The 15,381-nt window shown below is 38.6% G+C and overlaps 1 protein-coding gene and 2 non-coding genes across 12 annotated transcripts in view; all 3 read left to right on the top strand.

Moving 5' to 3' along the window:
• Positions 1 to 9,578, top strand: part of LOC121887711 — a 13,394-nt gene extending 3,816 nt beyond the window's left edge. For 2 of the 10 annotated variants that reach the window (XM_042398617.1, XM_042398616.1), the window contains 3 exons: positions 6,084 to 7,425; positions 8,391 to 8,447; positions 8,575 to 8,797. In XM_042398617.1, coding sequence (XP_042254551.1) covers positions 6,084 to 6,730 — 647 coding nt within the window. In that variant the 3' untranslated portion in view covers positions 6,731 to 7,425; positions 8,391 to 8,447; positions 8,575 to 8,797. Of the gene's footprint in view, positions 1 to 3,361; positions 3,395 to 3,451; positions 3,507 to 4,418; positions 4,649 to 6,083; positions 8,063 to 8,390; positions 8,448 to 8,574; positions 8,810 to 8,920; positions 8,938 to 9,056 lie in introns of those variants that run through there. The other 8 variants (XM_042398625.1, XM_042398623.1, XM_042398626.1 and 5 more) reach the window with 8 other exon arrangements.
• A 1,111-nt stretch (positions 9,579 to 10,689) lies between these two features.
• trnas-aga lies at positions 10,690 to 10,771 on the top strand. The gene has a single exon. It is a non-coding gene; the product is annotated as a tRNA-Ser (tRNA).
• A 1,654-nt stretch (positions 10,772 to 12,425) lies between these two features.
• Positions 12,426 to 12,497, top strand: trnag-ucc. Its single transcript has one exon. It is a non-coding gene; the product is annotated as a tRNA-Gly (tRNA).
• Positions 12,498 to 15,381: the final 2,884 nt, after the last annotated feature.

Below are 15,381 nucleotides of genomic sequence, written 5' to 3' on the forward strand. Positions count from 1 at the left end.
TGTATGAAGTAAAGGGCCGTGCAGAAGAGCAAGTAGCGCAGGTCCAGTCCAACATCTAGAATGCCTCATTTGAAAGCAACCAGATTCACTGTTTCATTCTTGAAGGCATTTCACTGCTCATCCAAGAGGCCCCCCCCTACGGTTCTCCTGGCTGCTGGCTCCTGGCTTCTCAGAATTCGATCAGGCAGAGTGGATATTGTATGTGGTCAATGTATGAAGTAAAGGGCCGTGCAGAAGAGCAAGTAGCGCAGGTCCAGTCCAACATCTAGAATCACTAATTTGAAAACAAGCAGATTCATTCAGCTTTTCATACACAGACTTAGCTGTGGTAAGTTTGTTTATTCATGCCTCTTGTTCTGATCTCAGTCTGCCAACTGCTGTCAATCAGGGAGTTCAGTCTCTGAAAATCTAAGAAAATCTAGGTAAAATCTAAAAAGTAAGTTAACACTGAATGAGCAAGTCCTTTAATGACAATGTAAAGTGGCCAATCACTCCAGACAGCTTGCATTGAACTTTCTGGATTTGTCATTAGCTTCTTATGCTTTGTCAAATAAAATGGAAACCATTCACTGGTCTTGTTATGGGGGAGTTGAAGATGTGTTGCCTGGTGTCTAAAGTACTGATATGAGGTGGGCTTTTTTCCTTCTTGCTGTACACTGAGTTGTTGTGGCCGAGTGGTTAAGGCGATGGACTTGAAATCCATTGGGTTCTACCCTCGCAGGTTCGAATCCAACGGGTCGATGTCTTCTTCTGTGTGAACCACACTGCTTTTCTCAGGTGCCTTTTAAACCTGTTCCATGAAGGAAGTTTCATTGTTACTTGGTAAACTGCAGTGAGTGGACAGAGCAGTGACATTGTGAATGGTTGATGATAGATGAGCAATCACCATTAACAGCTAAATACATGATGTACTCTCAGTTTGAGACACACATTACTAAAGCCTTAGAATGAAAAATATAATCAACACAAAATATGGCCTATGTTGAACTGGTGGACATCTACCCAAAAAAAGTCACTTCTTTCTAGAGTAAGTAGTTAACTGCTGTAAGTCCTTACTGTCCTGATTTTAAACTGGCAAGGCCAATTGAATTTCACTGTCACATATTACAGCTGTAGTTTCATTTGTTTAGAGACTTCCACTTATAAGAGTTCTGTCTCCACCCCAATAAATGGCAGTTAATGGAAATTTGTTTGTGATGCTCACAGCATTCAAGTTTCTACATCAACAAATCTTTTCAGAAACAATGTCCTAGTTACTTTAGATAATCCACATACCATCTGTGAATAGTTTTCATTAAAACCACTTTCTGCCAAAGAAAGTATTGAAATGCAATTGAAATGCTTGACTGTTAGAAAAGAGTGAAATTTGATGGATTGTAGTAAGATGTGTGGAGCAGACATAGTAGCAGAACCAAAGGATAACATGTCAGTGTTGGCAGTGTTACTTTTTTTAAAAAAAGAAGAGAGAAAACAGTTCTCCAGTTGCTGATTTCTGGCTTTAAAGAGGCTACTGATACTGATAATTTAAGCCTTTCATGCATGAATTATTAAATCACAGAGCAATCATTTTTTTGTTCATTTTTACTCTTAAACAAGTGAAAAATCATGCCAATAACGTTTTTTTAATATATAGTATTTTGACATGTGTCCACTGTAGTGGACACCATGCATCAATGGAGTAAAAAGTGATTCATGGAAATCAATATAGGCAAAATATATATATATAGGTTTTTATATATATTATTTTATTACTAAGAGCAAATAATATGAATACACATAGGAACATTAAATAACAACAACAACAGAGAGGATATTTGAAAAACATGTCCTAGGCCCAATAGGCAGAATGTACCCTTTGTTGCATGACGTCCACTGGAGTGGACAGATGTATTTTCAGTCACAGAAGAAAATGTACAAGAAAAATAGTATTAAAAACTTGATAAAAGTATTTCAAACATCTTATTTAGTTGAAAAATATACTTATTACCTGTTTTTTTCTCTGAGAATAGAAGTATTTAACAGATATCCCTGAGCTACTTGATGCATTTCCTCCACCTTACGCCATTTTGAATTTATGATTCAATATCTCAAAATCACAGAGAGAGTCAAAAATTATATTCAGACGGAATTGTAGACAATACTTTGGGGATTCACCACCTGATTGTTGGGACATGGTACGACAACTTAAATGGTTCAAAATGGCTTCCAAATATCTGTCCACTGTAGTGGACACCATGCATGACAGGGTTAATATCTAAAAAATAGATTAATAAATGAGTATGAACGTGTTTTATAATTTCTACAAAAGGCCAATGCACTTATACAATATAGCAACAACCTTAAACACACAGAGATTAGACTAGTGTGCAGTGTAGGCTATTATTTATTCTTCACTAGTAGTACATACATGCACAGAACTTACACAGATGTCTCTGACACGGTTCTGTAACAAAACACTTAGTAATACCAGTACTGATCTATAGCTACATCACAGCTCACCCTGATGAAGGATAGACATAAACACCAAAGCACATGAAGAAGAAACATCAAATGAAAGAGGATCTGGGATCTTTTTTCTTGCCATATGAATAGTTTTTGTAATAGTTGTCTGGGTCATTTTGGGTCAGTTTATTATTGGGCACTTAATATTAAGGGAAACGAAGTGAAAGTGGATTTCTAAGGAGCAGCAGGGTGAGATTGTCCGGACCTGCTGAATTGAACAGTTTTAAGATGAATGTGTTATTCTACCAACTGCTGGTAGACTGCCACCACTCCCCTCTAACTGATTACATTTCTAAACATCTGAAGATGGCGGCAAACCATCCATTATTACTGCCTTCATGTGAAACCAGTTGAAAAATAACCACACAAACCATAACATGACATTTGGAGGTTTCTAAGACGCTTCTCTGCATCTCTGAAACACGGAACAGTATCAGGACCCTCCAGAGCAGGCTGCTGGCACAGCTGAATGCTGCGCAGACGGCGGGGAGAGAGAAGCAGACAGGGAACGAAAGAAACAAACATAATACTCATGTGTGCTGACCATAGATCATGTTTACTCGCGTTTCCGTCTGCTCAGACCACCTAGCAGACCATTTCACGCGTTCTTGGCTGAGACCTTGATCTCTCTAAAATAACAAGTTGTAAAAGTTCTTTTTCATTTAAACACATGCAGCCATCAACAGGAGGAACATGTTGCATCCACAGTATCCACGGTTTTTGGTGCACAGCGCGTAATTTTACGCACAGCTGGCGCAGCGGTACCTTCATTAATGATTTAAATCTCCCGACAGACCGGGATGTCGTGGTACTGACCTTCATTGTCTGCAAATACAGATTTCAAGTTTGTAGAATAATATATTTTGTATTGTATCTGACTTTTTAACTTTAGGTAAATTACCAAACGCTGTTTCCTCTGGATAGTCCGAATAAATTCTGCCGTATCATGTTCTAATCGACCGGATTGCTCTTCTCAAAATCATTTTGTTATACACAACTTCAAGGTAGGCTCTGACAGGAGTTTCAGTCTCTCTAGAAATTTAATTTCAACACTAGCTGCCCTTGAAAGTACAGCTTTCACTGATTTTACTTTACTGTTATTTCTTAGCAGTTTCTTCATATTACTAAGTAATTAACGGCCCGAAAATTAAAGGGGTACTATTAACATATTGCTACAAATTCTGTATATTTTCGTCTCCAGAAAAATCATGCTCATGCGTATTTTGGATTGCAGTAGAAATACATAGATAACCCTCAATAATAGTAATAATAATAACAATAATAATGAAACCGGTACATATAGTAGCATGTAAATAAATACTATACTTTAATATATTAATTTTAAAAAGAACCCGCAGATTATTAAAGAGGCTGAACATTGGCCTGTTCGTTAGTTGCAGTCATAGACCTTGATGTCCTTGTTTTATAGCCTACATCCGTTATTTCTCTGTATGTTGGAAAGAGGCTATTTTTAGCAAATAAATGTATTTATTTAAAGTAGATAACTGAACATTAATTCTTTATTTTAAGTCAAAAATGCCACAAAGTCTCAGACTGTAAAGTGACGTGTTCAAGTTGCTTAATTTATCCAACGAAAAGTTGACATATCTGAAAGCAGATCATCTTTGGCAATTTTACTTGAAAAACGGATGAAACGATTAGAACTAATTGATGAACCTATCAAATGTCAAAAATCGTTTTCTGTCGATCGACTTATTTATTAATGACTTCTCCTGTCCGCTGCAGCCAATTGGTTTAATTAGACTTTGATAGAGTAATAATAATGATAATAATAATAATAATAATAATAACAATAATAATATACAAAATATGATATTATTTATCCAGTGAACCCAAGATAACGTGTCACTGGTAGTCATGGTGATGAAGACTGACGTGCCCCTATAAAAGCAGAGCCCTTAATTCCATCTTCATTTCTGCACCTGAGCGCTGACAGGAGCTGAACTCTTGAAACTCTACAGCTGAGAGATTCGTTGAAAAGTGAAAACCCTGAATGAAATAAACAACTGTTGACATCTGGAAGTGAGACAGCACCTGTTGAATGTGGAAAAAATGGCCTCTACTGGCTCAGGCCGTGAGATCCACTTGCTGACCACAGGCATCCTCCGTTTGGATTGCCGCTATGGTAAAACACAGAGCACCACTGAACTGCTCATTTGAACATGTTTGATCTAAATAATGATCAAAAAGAGCAGAATACAATATTATCAATTAAATAATAAATCAATTAACATCATATTTAGCCTATAAATATGAATTATTTGGTTTTGTTTGGGGGAAAATTTCCTCAGTTTTCAATCAAGACATGAAACCTGCTTTAACCTTTTATTTCGGTGTAAAATGATTAAAGACGATGGATTTCATTAGTGTGCGCGTGACAGGTGGAATAAGTATGAATATTAATGTATAATTTGAGAAAAACAAAGTTTTTTGAGGGGGTGCAGGGTCGTCGAGCATAACATTGAAAGTATAGGGCAAAGATGGCGACTGGGCCGTTTTTTGGAAAATGCTAAAAGTTGTGATGCTGCAGGCGCCATGGAGACGACGTCAGGTATTAGAACCGGCCGGAGACTGACGTCTGACGTCAGTGTAGTCAACCCGAGGCCCGTTCTTTGTATGTGCTGACTGAGTTTGAAGGTTTTGATTGTTGATGCTGGATTGAAATACATCCAGAGGTGTTAAAGCATCAAGTTAATAAATTCAAAGCTCAGTGGGATCATATTCAGCCTTTTAAAGCATCTGGATTTCCTCAGACAGGCACTGATAGATCAGTGTTGTTGCAGATTTATAAGAAAAGTTATGTCTGTTCATAACTCTCAGGTGTACAGAGCTCTCCAGGATGATCTTTTGTGTGCTCCAGATGCATAAAATATGCCATATTTTGTGCATACACTATGTCAGATTAAGATATAAAATAATAATGACTTGTCTTCAATTTTTATAATTTGACATGGACTGTAGTTATAGGCTGCTTGAAACATGGAGCTAGGTCACTGTTAAGTCTCTGCACAGCACACCAGTCACACCAGTCAGCATATGTGCTTGTAAATACTAGAAAAACACACTACTTTTTTAGGTTTTTAATTCAAATCTGGCTTATGAATAATATCAGACCACAACTGCAGCCTCACAGTGAAAGCAGCACATTCATCTTTCAATCTGATTTTAAATGTCAATAAAAACATAGAAATGAAACAGACACCATTTGTAATATTTGATTGTAAGAGGAGCAGATCTGAAGGATATCTGAATAGTGTTTAATTCGTGTGTCACTTATGTACCTAGTGCCAACATCTAACAGCAGAGCATGGACTGCATTCACGGCTGTTTAATATTTTAAACATTTCTGAAACAAAGAAGAGTTTGCATCATTTGTGCTGAGCTCGGCCCACGTGAATAATCTGAACGTTTTCCACAATAAGTCGTGCTGTGAACCTTGAAGTGTATCTATGTAAAAAGAAACAAACTGTGTTTTTTCATAGATGAATATAGGCTGTAATGAGTCCCATCATGTCCTAACTAGAGTGACTAATGTGTTCCTTGTTTTTCTTTCCATGTAGGTGACCTGCCACTGCCTTCACCAATCCTTCAGATGTTTGTAACAAACTTGAGGAACCGTCCTGTGAGCAGCGTAAACATAGAGTCCATGAGAGAGTCCATCCTGAGGCTGTATCACAACCTCATCACAGGCTCTAAGAAGTTCCCTTTCATTGCATACAGAGGATCTTTCCGCTCGTGTGTGCTGTCAACACCCTTCCAACATATCGAGCAGGAGCGGAGGGAGAATACTGCTCTGTCTCCTCTAATGGAAGGACCATCAGGTATAATGGCGCCCACTGCACGCTCCGGCTCTTCTCCTCAAACTGTGCTGACTCCAGTTCTTCCTGAGAAGGCCGATCTTGCAGCCGTGAGGGGCGACCGCAGAAACTGCGTCCACCACCTGGAGCTGGATGGCAGAACCATCACCAGAGTCATCTCCCCTGTGTACAGCTCTGAGAACACGGAGCTGATGAACCGCTGGAGACTGACCGACTACACTGCAGACGGCCACACTCTCATGTCAGTCCTCTGCAGGTTTACCAAACAATCAACACAGTGTGCAAAGACTCAGAGGGAGAGGATGAAGAGGAAGGCTGCTGAAGAAGAGAGCAGCAGCAGTAGCAGCAGCAGCAGCCTGACTCCACCAAAGAAACGCCTGAGAGTGTGACATCACAAGCACAAACCAGGACATCCAGCAGTTCCTGGAGGACCTGGAGACTCCTGGCTCTGCAGATTATTTAGTGTGTTGTACGTGATGTTTGTGACCTCAGCGTCTGGCAGGTTAACAGTAGTGATTCTTTTTACCCCTGAGGAGTGTCTAGCAGGGCTGCTCACACCCAGGTAGCGTCTTGCACCTGATTTTATGGACTGTATATACTCATACAGGGCTGGTCTGTGCGTCTGGCAGGGCTGGTCTGGATAACCCAGGTAGTGTCTTGCACCGGGTTTTATGGACTGTATATACTCATGCGGGGCTGGTCTGTGCGTCTGGCAGGGCTGGTCTGGATAACCCAGGTAGCGTCTTGCACCGGGTTGGATGGACTGTATATACTCATGCAGGGCTGGTCTGTGCGTCTGGCAGGGCTGGTCTGGATAACCCAGGTAGCGTCTTGCACCGGGTTTTATGGACTGTATATACTCATGCAGGGCTGGTCTGTGCGTCTGGCAGGGCTGGTCTGGATAACCCAGGTAGCGTCTTGCACCGGGTTTTATGGACTGTATATACTCATGCGGGGCTGGTCTGTGCGTCTGGCAGGGCTGGTCTGGATAACCCAGGTAGCGTCTTGCACCGGGTTGGATGGACTGTATATACTCATGCAGGGCTGGTCTGTGCGTCTGGCAGGGCTGGTCTGGATAACCCAGGTAGCGTCTTGCACTGCGGTTCATCCACCTTTTTATCCTCATCCATCTTTTTGGGCTGGCCTGAGCGTCTGGCAGGGCTGGTGAGGCCCCTGGTAGCGTCTTGCACCAGGGCCCATGTAGACATGCTGCAACATATGTAGGATAAAGTTGGCTGAGGGTTAAATATTGTACATTTGTATATATTTGCTTCACTATGGTTTGGTACACAGGTCAGTGATTTTAGTGCGTCTTGCACATTTCTTTATTGACGGCTGGCCTGAGTGTCTGACATGGTGGAACCACAGGAGAGTCACAGAGAACTCTGAGATGTGACATATCTTGAATTGAAATTTGATGAAGTGGAAACTCTAGATTAATGAGGCTGACTCATCAGTAGGTCAGGTCTAGCTTCAGATTTCAGTGTGAGCGAGGAACAGGAATCACAACAGAGAGCTGCACTACTGATCCATCACTGACAGACATGTGGACGAGGAAGAACAGGCTGATAGAAAAAGAGAGAGAGGACACAAACCACTGATGATATGAACCTTTCCTGAAATTCCAGTATTTCATGTTATTATTAGAATCAATATATTGATGAATACTTCAGTTTATCAACTTTATGTCTGAGGAGAGGAACATGAGGAGGAAACAAGAAGCAGCGAGGAGACAGCATGCAGTGTGAAGCCTCTCATCTCAAAAAGATAAACATACATTTATTCAGTTTTTATCAGCATTTCTATAATGATCAATATGTCTTCTGTTTACCTCATTACTGAATTATTAACTGTTATCCCCTGTTGTCTGCCATTTGTCTTTCAGAGAGAGAAAAGAGGAGGGAAACAACATGTGAACTCTGATTAAAAAAGATAAATATACATTTTATTTATGCTATTATTATAGTTCACATAGTGATCAATATCTCTTCTGGTTGCTGAAGTTGTTCATTAACTGTTATCTCCACTTGTCTGCCATTTGTCTTTTAGAGAGAGGAGAGGAAACGACACGAAGAGGAAACAAGACCAGACGAGAGAAAACATTATGTGAACCTTCTTATTTACAAAAATAAATATACATTTATTCTATTTTATTATCAGAATTGCTAAAGTTATCAAAGTTGGAATTGTGTATTAACCTTTATCTCTCCTGTTTGTTGTTTGACTTTTACAGAGAGGGGAGAGGAGACCTCATGCACTGTGAACACTCTCATTTAAAAAGATAAATATACATTTATTCTAAATTATCAGATTTCTATACTGATCAAAACGTATTCTGCTTCAGCCATTGAAGTTATTAACTTCTTCTGTTTATCTGTTGTTTGACTTTTAGAGAGAGAAGAGAAGAGGACGAGGGGAGAAGAAAGGAGACCTCATGCACTGTGAACCCTCTTATTAACAAAGAGAAGGTTACATTTTTGCTACATTATTATGAGTTTCTATTCTTATAAATAGTTCTTCATTTATGTCATTGCTGAAGCCATTATTTTCCTCCTGTATGTGCTCTTTGTCTTTCACAGAGAGGACAGCAGACAGCATACATTACTAAGATTCTTATTTAAAAAGATATGTATACATTTCTTCTATATATCAGAATTTCTACACTGATCAATAGTTCTTCTATTTAGTTAAAGTTAACTGCTCCTTGTCTTTTAGAGAGAGGAGAGGAAACGATTTGTGGAGGAAACAAGAAAAAAGACAAAAGGAGACAACATTTAAAAAGATAAGTTTCATGTTATTATCAGAATCAATATGTTGTTAAACACTTCATCTGCTCACCAGGTTGTTGAGGTTATTAACTGTTTTCCCTCCTTGTCTTTCTTTATCTATTTCCAGTGAGGACGAACTCCAGATGTTTCCTCATCTGCTGCAGCATCATCAAGACAGTTTCTGTCCTGAAGATCATCCTGTCTGCCATCACACACAGAGTGTTACAACTGCTTTTGTCATGTCTTACATGGAAGCATCAAACATCATCCACAAGAAGTTCTTTACACCCCTTTGGATACATTTACATTTTGTTCAACCCCTTAAAAGATAGAAACATTGTTTCATCTTTTTATTATTATCAAGAAATACCATGAAATGCCATAAATCAACAATAAATTTGTCTGTGTAGCCAAATGAACATCCTTCATGTGTTGCTTTTTGTCTTTAATAAACATGTTTTCACATGAAGTTACAGTGTGTGTTTGCATTTATATTCAGCACATCTGGAGAAAAGTGATGATATAATGTACATTTCAACTGAAGTCTAACTGATGTGATCTATTTAAAAAAAAAAGTTTTATGATAGAACTCAGTGTCACATGTAAAGTGACATGATAGTGGTAAAGTACAGTTAATTTGTATTTTTAAAATAGTTACAATATGGAAGTTTATTGTTGATGAATAATAATCTATTTGCATCACTGCAGTACGTCTGAGTGATGAAGTGGGTTGAAGTGGGTTGAAACATTTAAGGTCTATGAAAATTCATGTTGTTCGTCTGACCGGTGACTAAATCATACATGACATTGTTCAGATTCATGCACATTTATGTCCATGTTAACAGATGACTTTCAGTTCAACCACATGATGAATTCAAGACAAACTGACGATTTGAACCAATAATCCAAATAGGTTTGACTTTCGATAATAACATGACAGAAGATCAGATCAAATGTGTTTTTTAAACACATAGGACAAATCCTTTTATATACATTTGGATGGAAATATGTTTGTTACACAGCAAAATATATGCAGTGAATGACCTTAATTGGGCTGTAAGACCATGGATAGAAAGCCTGCTACAACAGCCCCATCTAGTGGAGTCTACATGCCACTCAGAAACACAACGCTCACTGTAAATTAAATCCACCTGTTTCTATTTAACACCTTTGTATTCTATGTGAAAGAGAGGACACACACACACACATCCATGAATACCAGCTGCTTTGTAGCATGTTTTGTGTCTGAAAGTTGGATGCTTAATACTTTTATTTTACGTGGACATGATGACTGACAATGTAACGAGTAAGAGTATAGCCTGATGATCTTTAAAACTTTATACAGGATTATCCATCATTGTATATATTACATTTTCACAACTAGAGCAGCCATGATATTATCATTCAACACTTAAGTTAATTTGATCCTGACCACTAAATATTCACTGTACTGTTCATTTTCATGCATTTCTGCACAGTATCTACATCCACAATATAACCACATTATATGCAGGCAGATATTGCAACCGACCAAAACAATAAAAAACGATTTAGTATCAAAGTAAGAGCATTTTGCACGTGTTGTCGTGGCCGAGTGGTTAAGGCGATGGACTAGAAATCCATTGGGGTCTCCCCGCGCAGGTTCGAATCCTGCCGACAACGGCGCTTTATGTAAAAATTTAATTCGTCATTTGCAGACATGAGCTCATGTGAGCCGGCTTTCAGACCAAAAATAGATACGTGAATATGTATGTATGCTGCTGTGCAGACCCTGGCTGTAAAAAGACAACTGGATAAAGCTTTGGAGACCAGCTCCAGTGCATTCCTATGAAAGTTACTCTGTGGTGAATGAAGCCAGAAAAAGCCACTTCCAACTGTGAAGAAATTATTCTGATGAAAACATACTGCGCGTGCTCGATGGCCGAGTTGGATAACTTCCGGTCTAGCTCTCTGCTAATTTGAATGGGATAAAATAAAAAATTGTGTGGCTCTTCTAGACTTTCCAAATGTTATCGGACTGAATGGATCAAATTCTGATAGTGAAACGAGTCTTTTCATGGGGATTGTGACGTTCCAAAAACTGTATCCACCATTTTACAGCTGCTCCTTTTCCCATAATTGTATGGGGGGAAAATGCTTTTTGGGCCAGTGTGCATCACGTGATTGACCCTGTTCATGGGGGCTTGTGTGAACCTGATGTTAAACTTCTGTGTTGAAGTTACTGTGTAACCGCAGCATGCTGTCAGTATGTGAACACCGTCTACAGTTATCAGAAATATCATGAGAAAATAATAAAAGCCGTGTGCATTTAATGACTCAACGGCAGTAGGATATAACACAGTAGGGTATATTTCATCACTATGCAGCATCAAAACGTACTTCCCCTTTTTCTCTCACTATCAAAAAAAAAAATTAAGAGAGCAAAATGAAGGTCACCATGTCTGCAACAAGCCATCACAAAATGTGACCCTACTGTAGCTGCAATAAGAAGTTCAACAACAACAACAACAAAAACACACCTTTGAAATAAAATGCAGTTTTCAGTATTTTGTGTCCCCTTTAAAACACTGAATAGCACAATGAATCTACCAAGGATCAACAAAAGAAATATCTTTAGCATTAAAATTTTTATAATTTTAGTATTCACATTTTAGCTTTTATATTATTTCATTTAAGTAGTCTAAATTTCACTTATCCCTCAAATTGCCAAGTCCTTTTTTCAGTTTCCTTTTTCCTTTTGAAATGTAATAATGTCCTGATTATCCCAGTATTTATCATGATAATTGATTTGCCACTTTCTTCATTCTGAGTGAAATTATCCTCTATATTTACAGAGAATTTAAGTCCTACTGGGTTAAAAAATGCTAACACTGAGAGTATAAGATCAGTTGTCTGTCTTCACTTCTGCTACAAAAATGATAACAGTTCCGCAGGGGAAATGTATGTGTGAGTAGTCTTCATATTTTTAATGCTACTATGTTCACATTTTTGTAACACCACACACGATGCTTCAAAAATAAGGTGTAGGCCTTTTTACTGTATAACATTTGCTCTAGGCATGCAGATGTAGTGTAGAGTACAGAGAGGTCGCCTGTCAGTAGTTCATATGAGTTCATACTGTATAGTTCAGTGAGTCTTGGTGTTATAACGGAGGAAGCACTGGTCACTGAACGAAGCAGTTATACTTTTCTTCTCCTCTCTTCTCTTGCTGGTGTTCCTCCGCCTTCTTCTCCTCTGCTCCTCCTCCACTCTTCCCTCCTTCTTAAATTCCTGACATTATGCTTCAGTTTGAAGCAATATTTTATGCTTTTATATGGCGATGGTGGTATAGTGGTAAGCATAGCTGCCTTCCAAGCAGTTGACCCGGGTTCGATTCCCGGCCATCGCATTCCTTTTCCTTTCAAGCTGTACACATCTGGATTGATGTCTGTGAAGTAGTGCTGCAGACTCCCCACACTCACGCAATTCCGTTTTAAAAGCGCCCACACTCCTTCTTCTATTTATCATAGTTTGAAAACGAAACGTCTGAGTTTATTGCTTTGTAAACGCAGCTGGAGACATTGTGTACTATCTCTCTGCACAGCAACAAGACAGAGAGTATTTGTCTGGCTTGCATAATATAGAGCTCTCATGCGTTCATTGTTGTATAATACATTTTTATTCCCAGCATAACGATGCCCGTCAGGATGGGTTTGGCGCTTTTACACGCGATCATTACTCATGCAGTGTGCTAAATTTGTTTTCAATTTTGAAAGAACGCCTTTAAGTTTGTTATAAGTTGTTTTCCGTTCTTGATGTCGTGATTTTAAGTAATGTCAGTGATGTCATCTCATTTTAAATATTGGGACTGCAATTAATCCTTTTGCATTTAATCAGTGATGATGTGCAAATATGCAGTTTGTACTGCCAAGTAATATACTGCTAGGCAACAGGAAAACAAGACAAAACTGAAGAAGAGAAGAGTGTGTACACCAACATTTAACACCTGCCTTCTTCCTAATACACACTTTTCCCCACAAGGATATGTTGTTATGATCACAAGTCGCTCTTCTCTTTGTCAAATTATCACATTTAGAAAAATAGAAATTCACCCTCTCCAGTAGATGGCGCTCTTACTCTGTCATTTTCCTGGAAGAATGACTCACTGTGAAAGTTGCGGAGAGCTTCAAGACTAGACTGATAACACTCCGAACATGTGACGCTTTTAGTACGAGGGACAACAAGGTTGAGCAGCATCAAACGATTCACTTAGGTTTCAGTGACACATAACCAGTACATCTTGCCCAAAACTGAGTAAGAATTGTGAGAAATAACATATAAGATAGCAGTTTCACTTTTGTTTTTACCAGTTTATAGTGAACACTGACACTAAGAGTGTGTATCTGCAGTAGTCAGTGTTGTTGGGGGACAGCAGAGGCCTTGCATGGTGTTGATGGGTGTTGTTTTGTAGCTCCAAACTCTCATCTTAATGTCTTTTTAACAACAAATCAATAAATTAACTATAAATCTCACAATGAAAATATAATTTTATTTCATAACTTCTATCAAGTCAGTTTTTAAATGAGACATTAAAGGATGAATCCACACTAAATCGCACAGGGAAGGTGACAGAAACGGGACCCTCTTAATGTGCAGAGTGGGTTTGATGATTACCTTTTTTACAAAGGTTTAAGTAAGAGTTGAGCTCACGTGCAAAAGTTCATATGGTAGACAACAAAGCCAGCATGAAGACTGTTTCCCATTTTTGGACAATTAACTGGTATATAATAACACCTGTGTTCATACTTTCTAGTGTGGTGATTTACTCACTGTATCACTAACTGACCACCCAACATCAGCCACCATGTTTTTACTTATATCCTTTTTTATATTCCCAAAATCACCGACTTCACTCACTTCACTATTCTATATTCTAGCCACAATTCCCCAAAAATGGTCTTTTTCCCCCAAGCTGAATTAATCAGTTATTCCAAACTGACAATTATCTGTACTCATAGTGAGCTTTTCTCCATGTCTGTCTCGACTGCTCCAGGATTATATTGGTATTAATGCTTGCTAGGCTCTTCTGTGACAATGCCTGGACAATTCCATTATTCCACTGTTCAACAGATTTTGTCATTTCATGTGCTATTCTTAAAGCTAAATTTAACTTATTATATATAATACATATGAATTACAGCTCAGTATGTTCAGAATGTAAGCAATTAGAAAATAGTTTAAATATAATGGGTTCTTTTTATTCAGTCCATGGCCATTAAGCTACTGTACCCCAACTCTACAACTCAGCAGTGCACAGGGAAAAGGATGTCTATCAATCCCACTGATATCTTTAATAAGAGTGCACTTGTTGTTGAAGTAGAAACAATACAAGTTTCTGATCAGACAATACAACACAATAGCAATAACTGTCAACATTCATCTGGACTACTTTGTAAAATATAGTTGTGTGGAATTAACTGTACATCAAATTTAAATTTAAAGCTAAATCAAAGGTCCAGTTCCATGTTGAGTGTCAGCATGATTCATATTTCAATGCTCTCAGAGGGCTGGGATGGAGCCAGGAGCAGCAGGAAATGCTGTCATTAATCTTTTGAGGGTCTCACGACATCTATCATAATTTCATCTCCAAACCGTATTATGTACTGTACACGGGTTCATTTAACCTATTAGCTGATGTAAAACACAATAGATGGGAATTATTTTCACTGAGATAGATCACTTTAGGATAAAAGTGGATCTTATGACTAAACATAGTAGCTCTACACTGACATGAGTGATTCTTGTTTCTCTCAGCAGGCATACGTCAGACTGTCGGTATGTATCCTCTGGTCAGGGCAGTCAGTGTTTCTGCATATTTTCATGCAGGAATTCTTCCCACCTCTTCTCTGAGAACTCATCTGTATTGCCAACTGGAACAGGAGGATAATAGCACTGATGCTGTACTGACTCCATGCCATGGCTAAGTATGACCTAGACCCATTTCAACACACCTCTGCTCATCTTAATAATTTTTTTTGTTTGTACCGACATCCTTGTTTATCCACTTTTTCTCTGTCCTTTTCCGTTTATATTATATTTGCATTATGATGGTAGTACATACATGGTTTCTTTTTCTATGACAGGAAGTAGATATCTGCCTCATACACACACCATACCCACACATGAATTTCTGCACATCAATCCCACCTTGTACATATTCCCTATCCTCTGTCCAGTCTGTGTAATGTAAATGTCTCACGTATGTTTGTTCTGTCACCTCTATGTTAAATCCT

This window comes from Thunnus maccoyii, chromosome 21 (assembly GCF_910596095.1).
Source record: "Thunnus maccoyii chromosome 21, fThuMac1.1, whole genome shotgun sequence".
In the NCBI taxonomy this organism is placed as follows: domain Eukaryota; kingdom Metazoa; phylum Chordata; class Actinopteri; order Scombriformes; family Scombridae; genus Thunnus; species Thunnus maccoyii.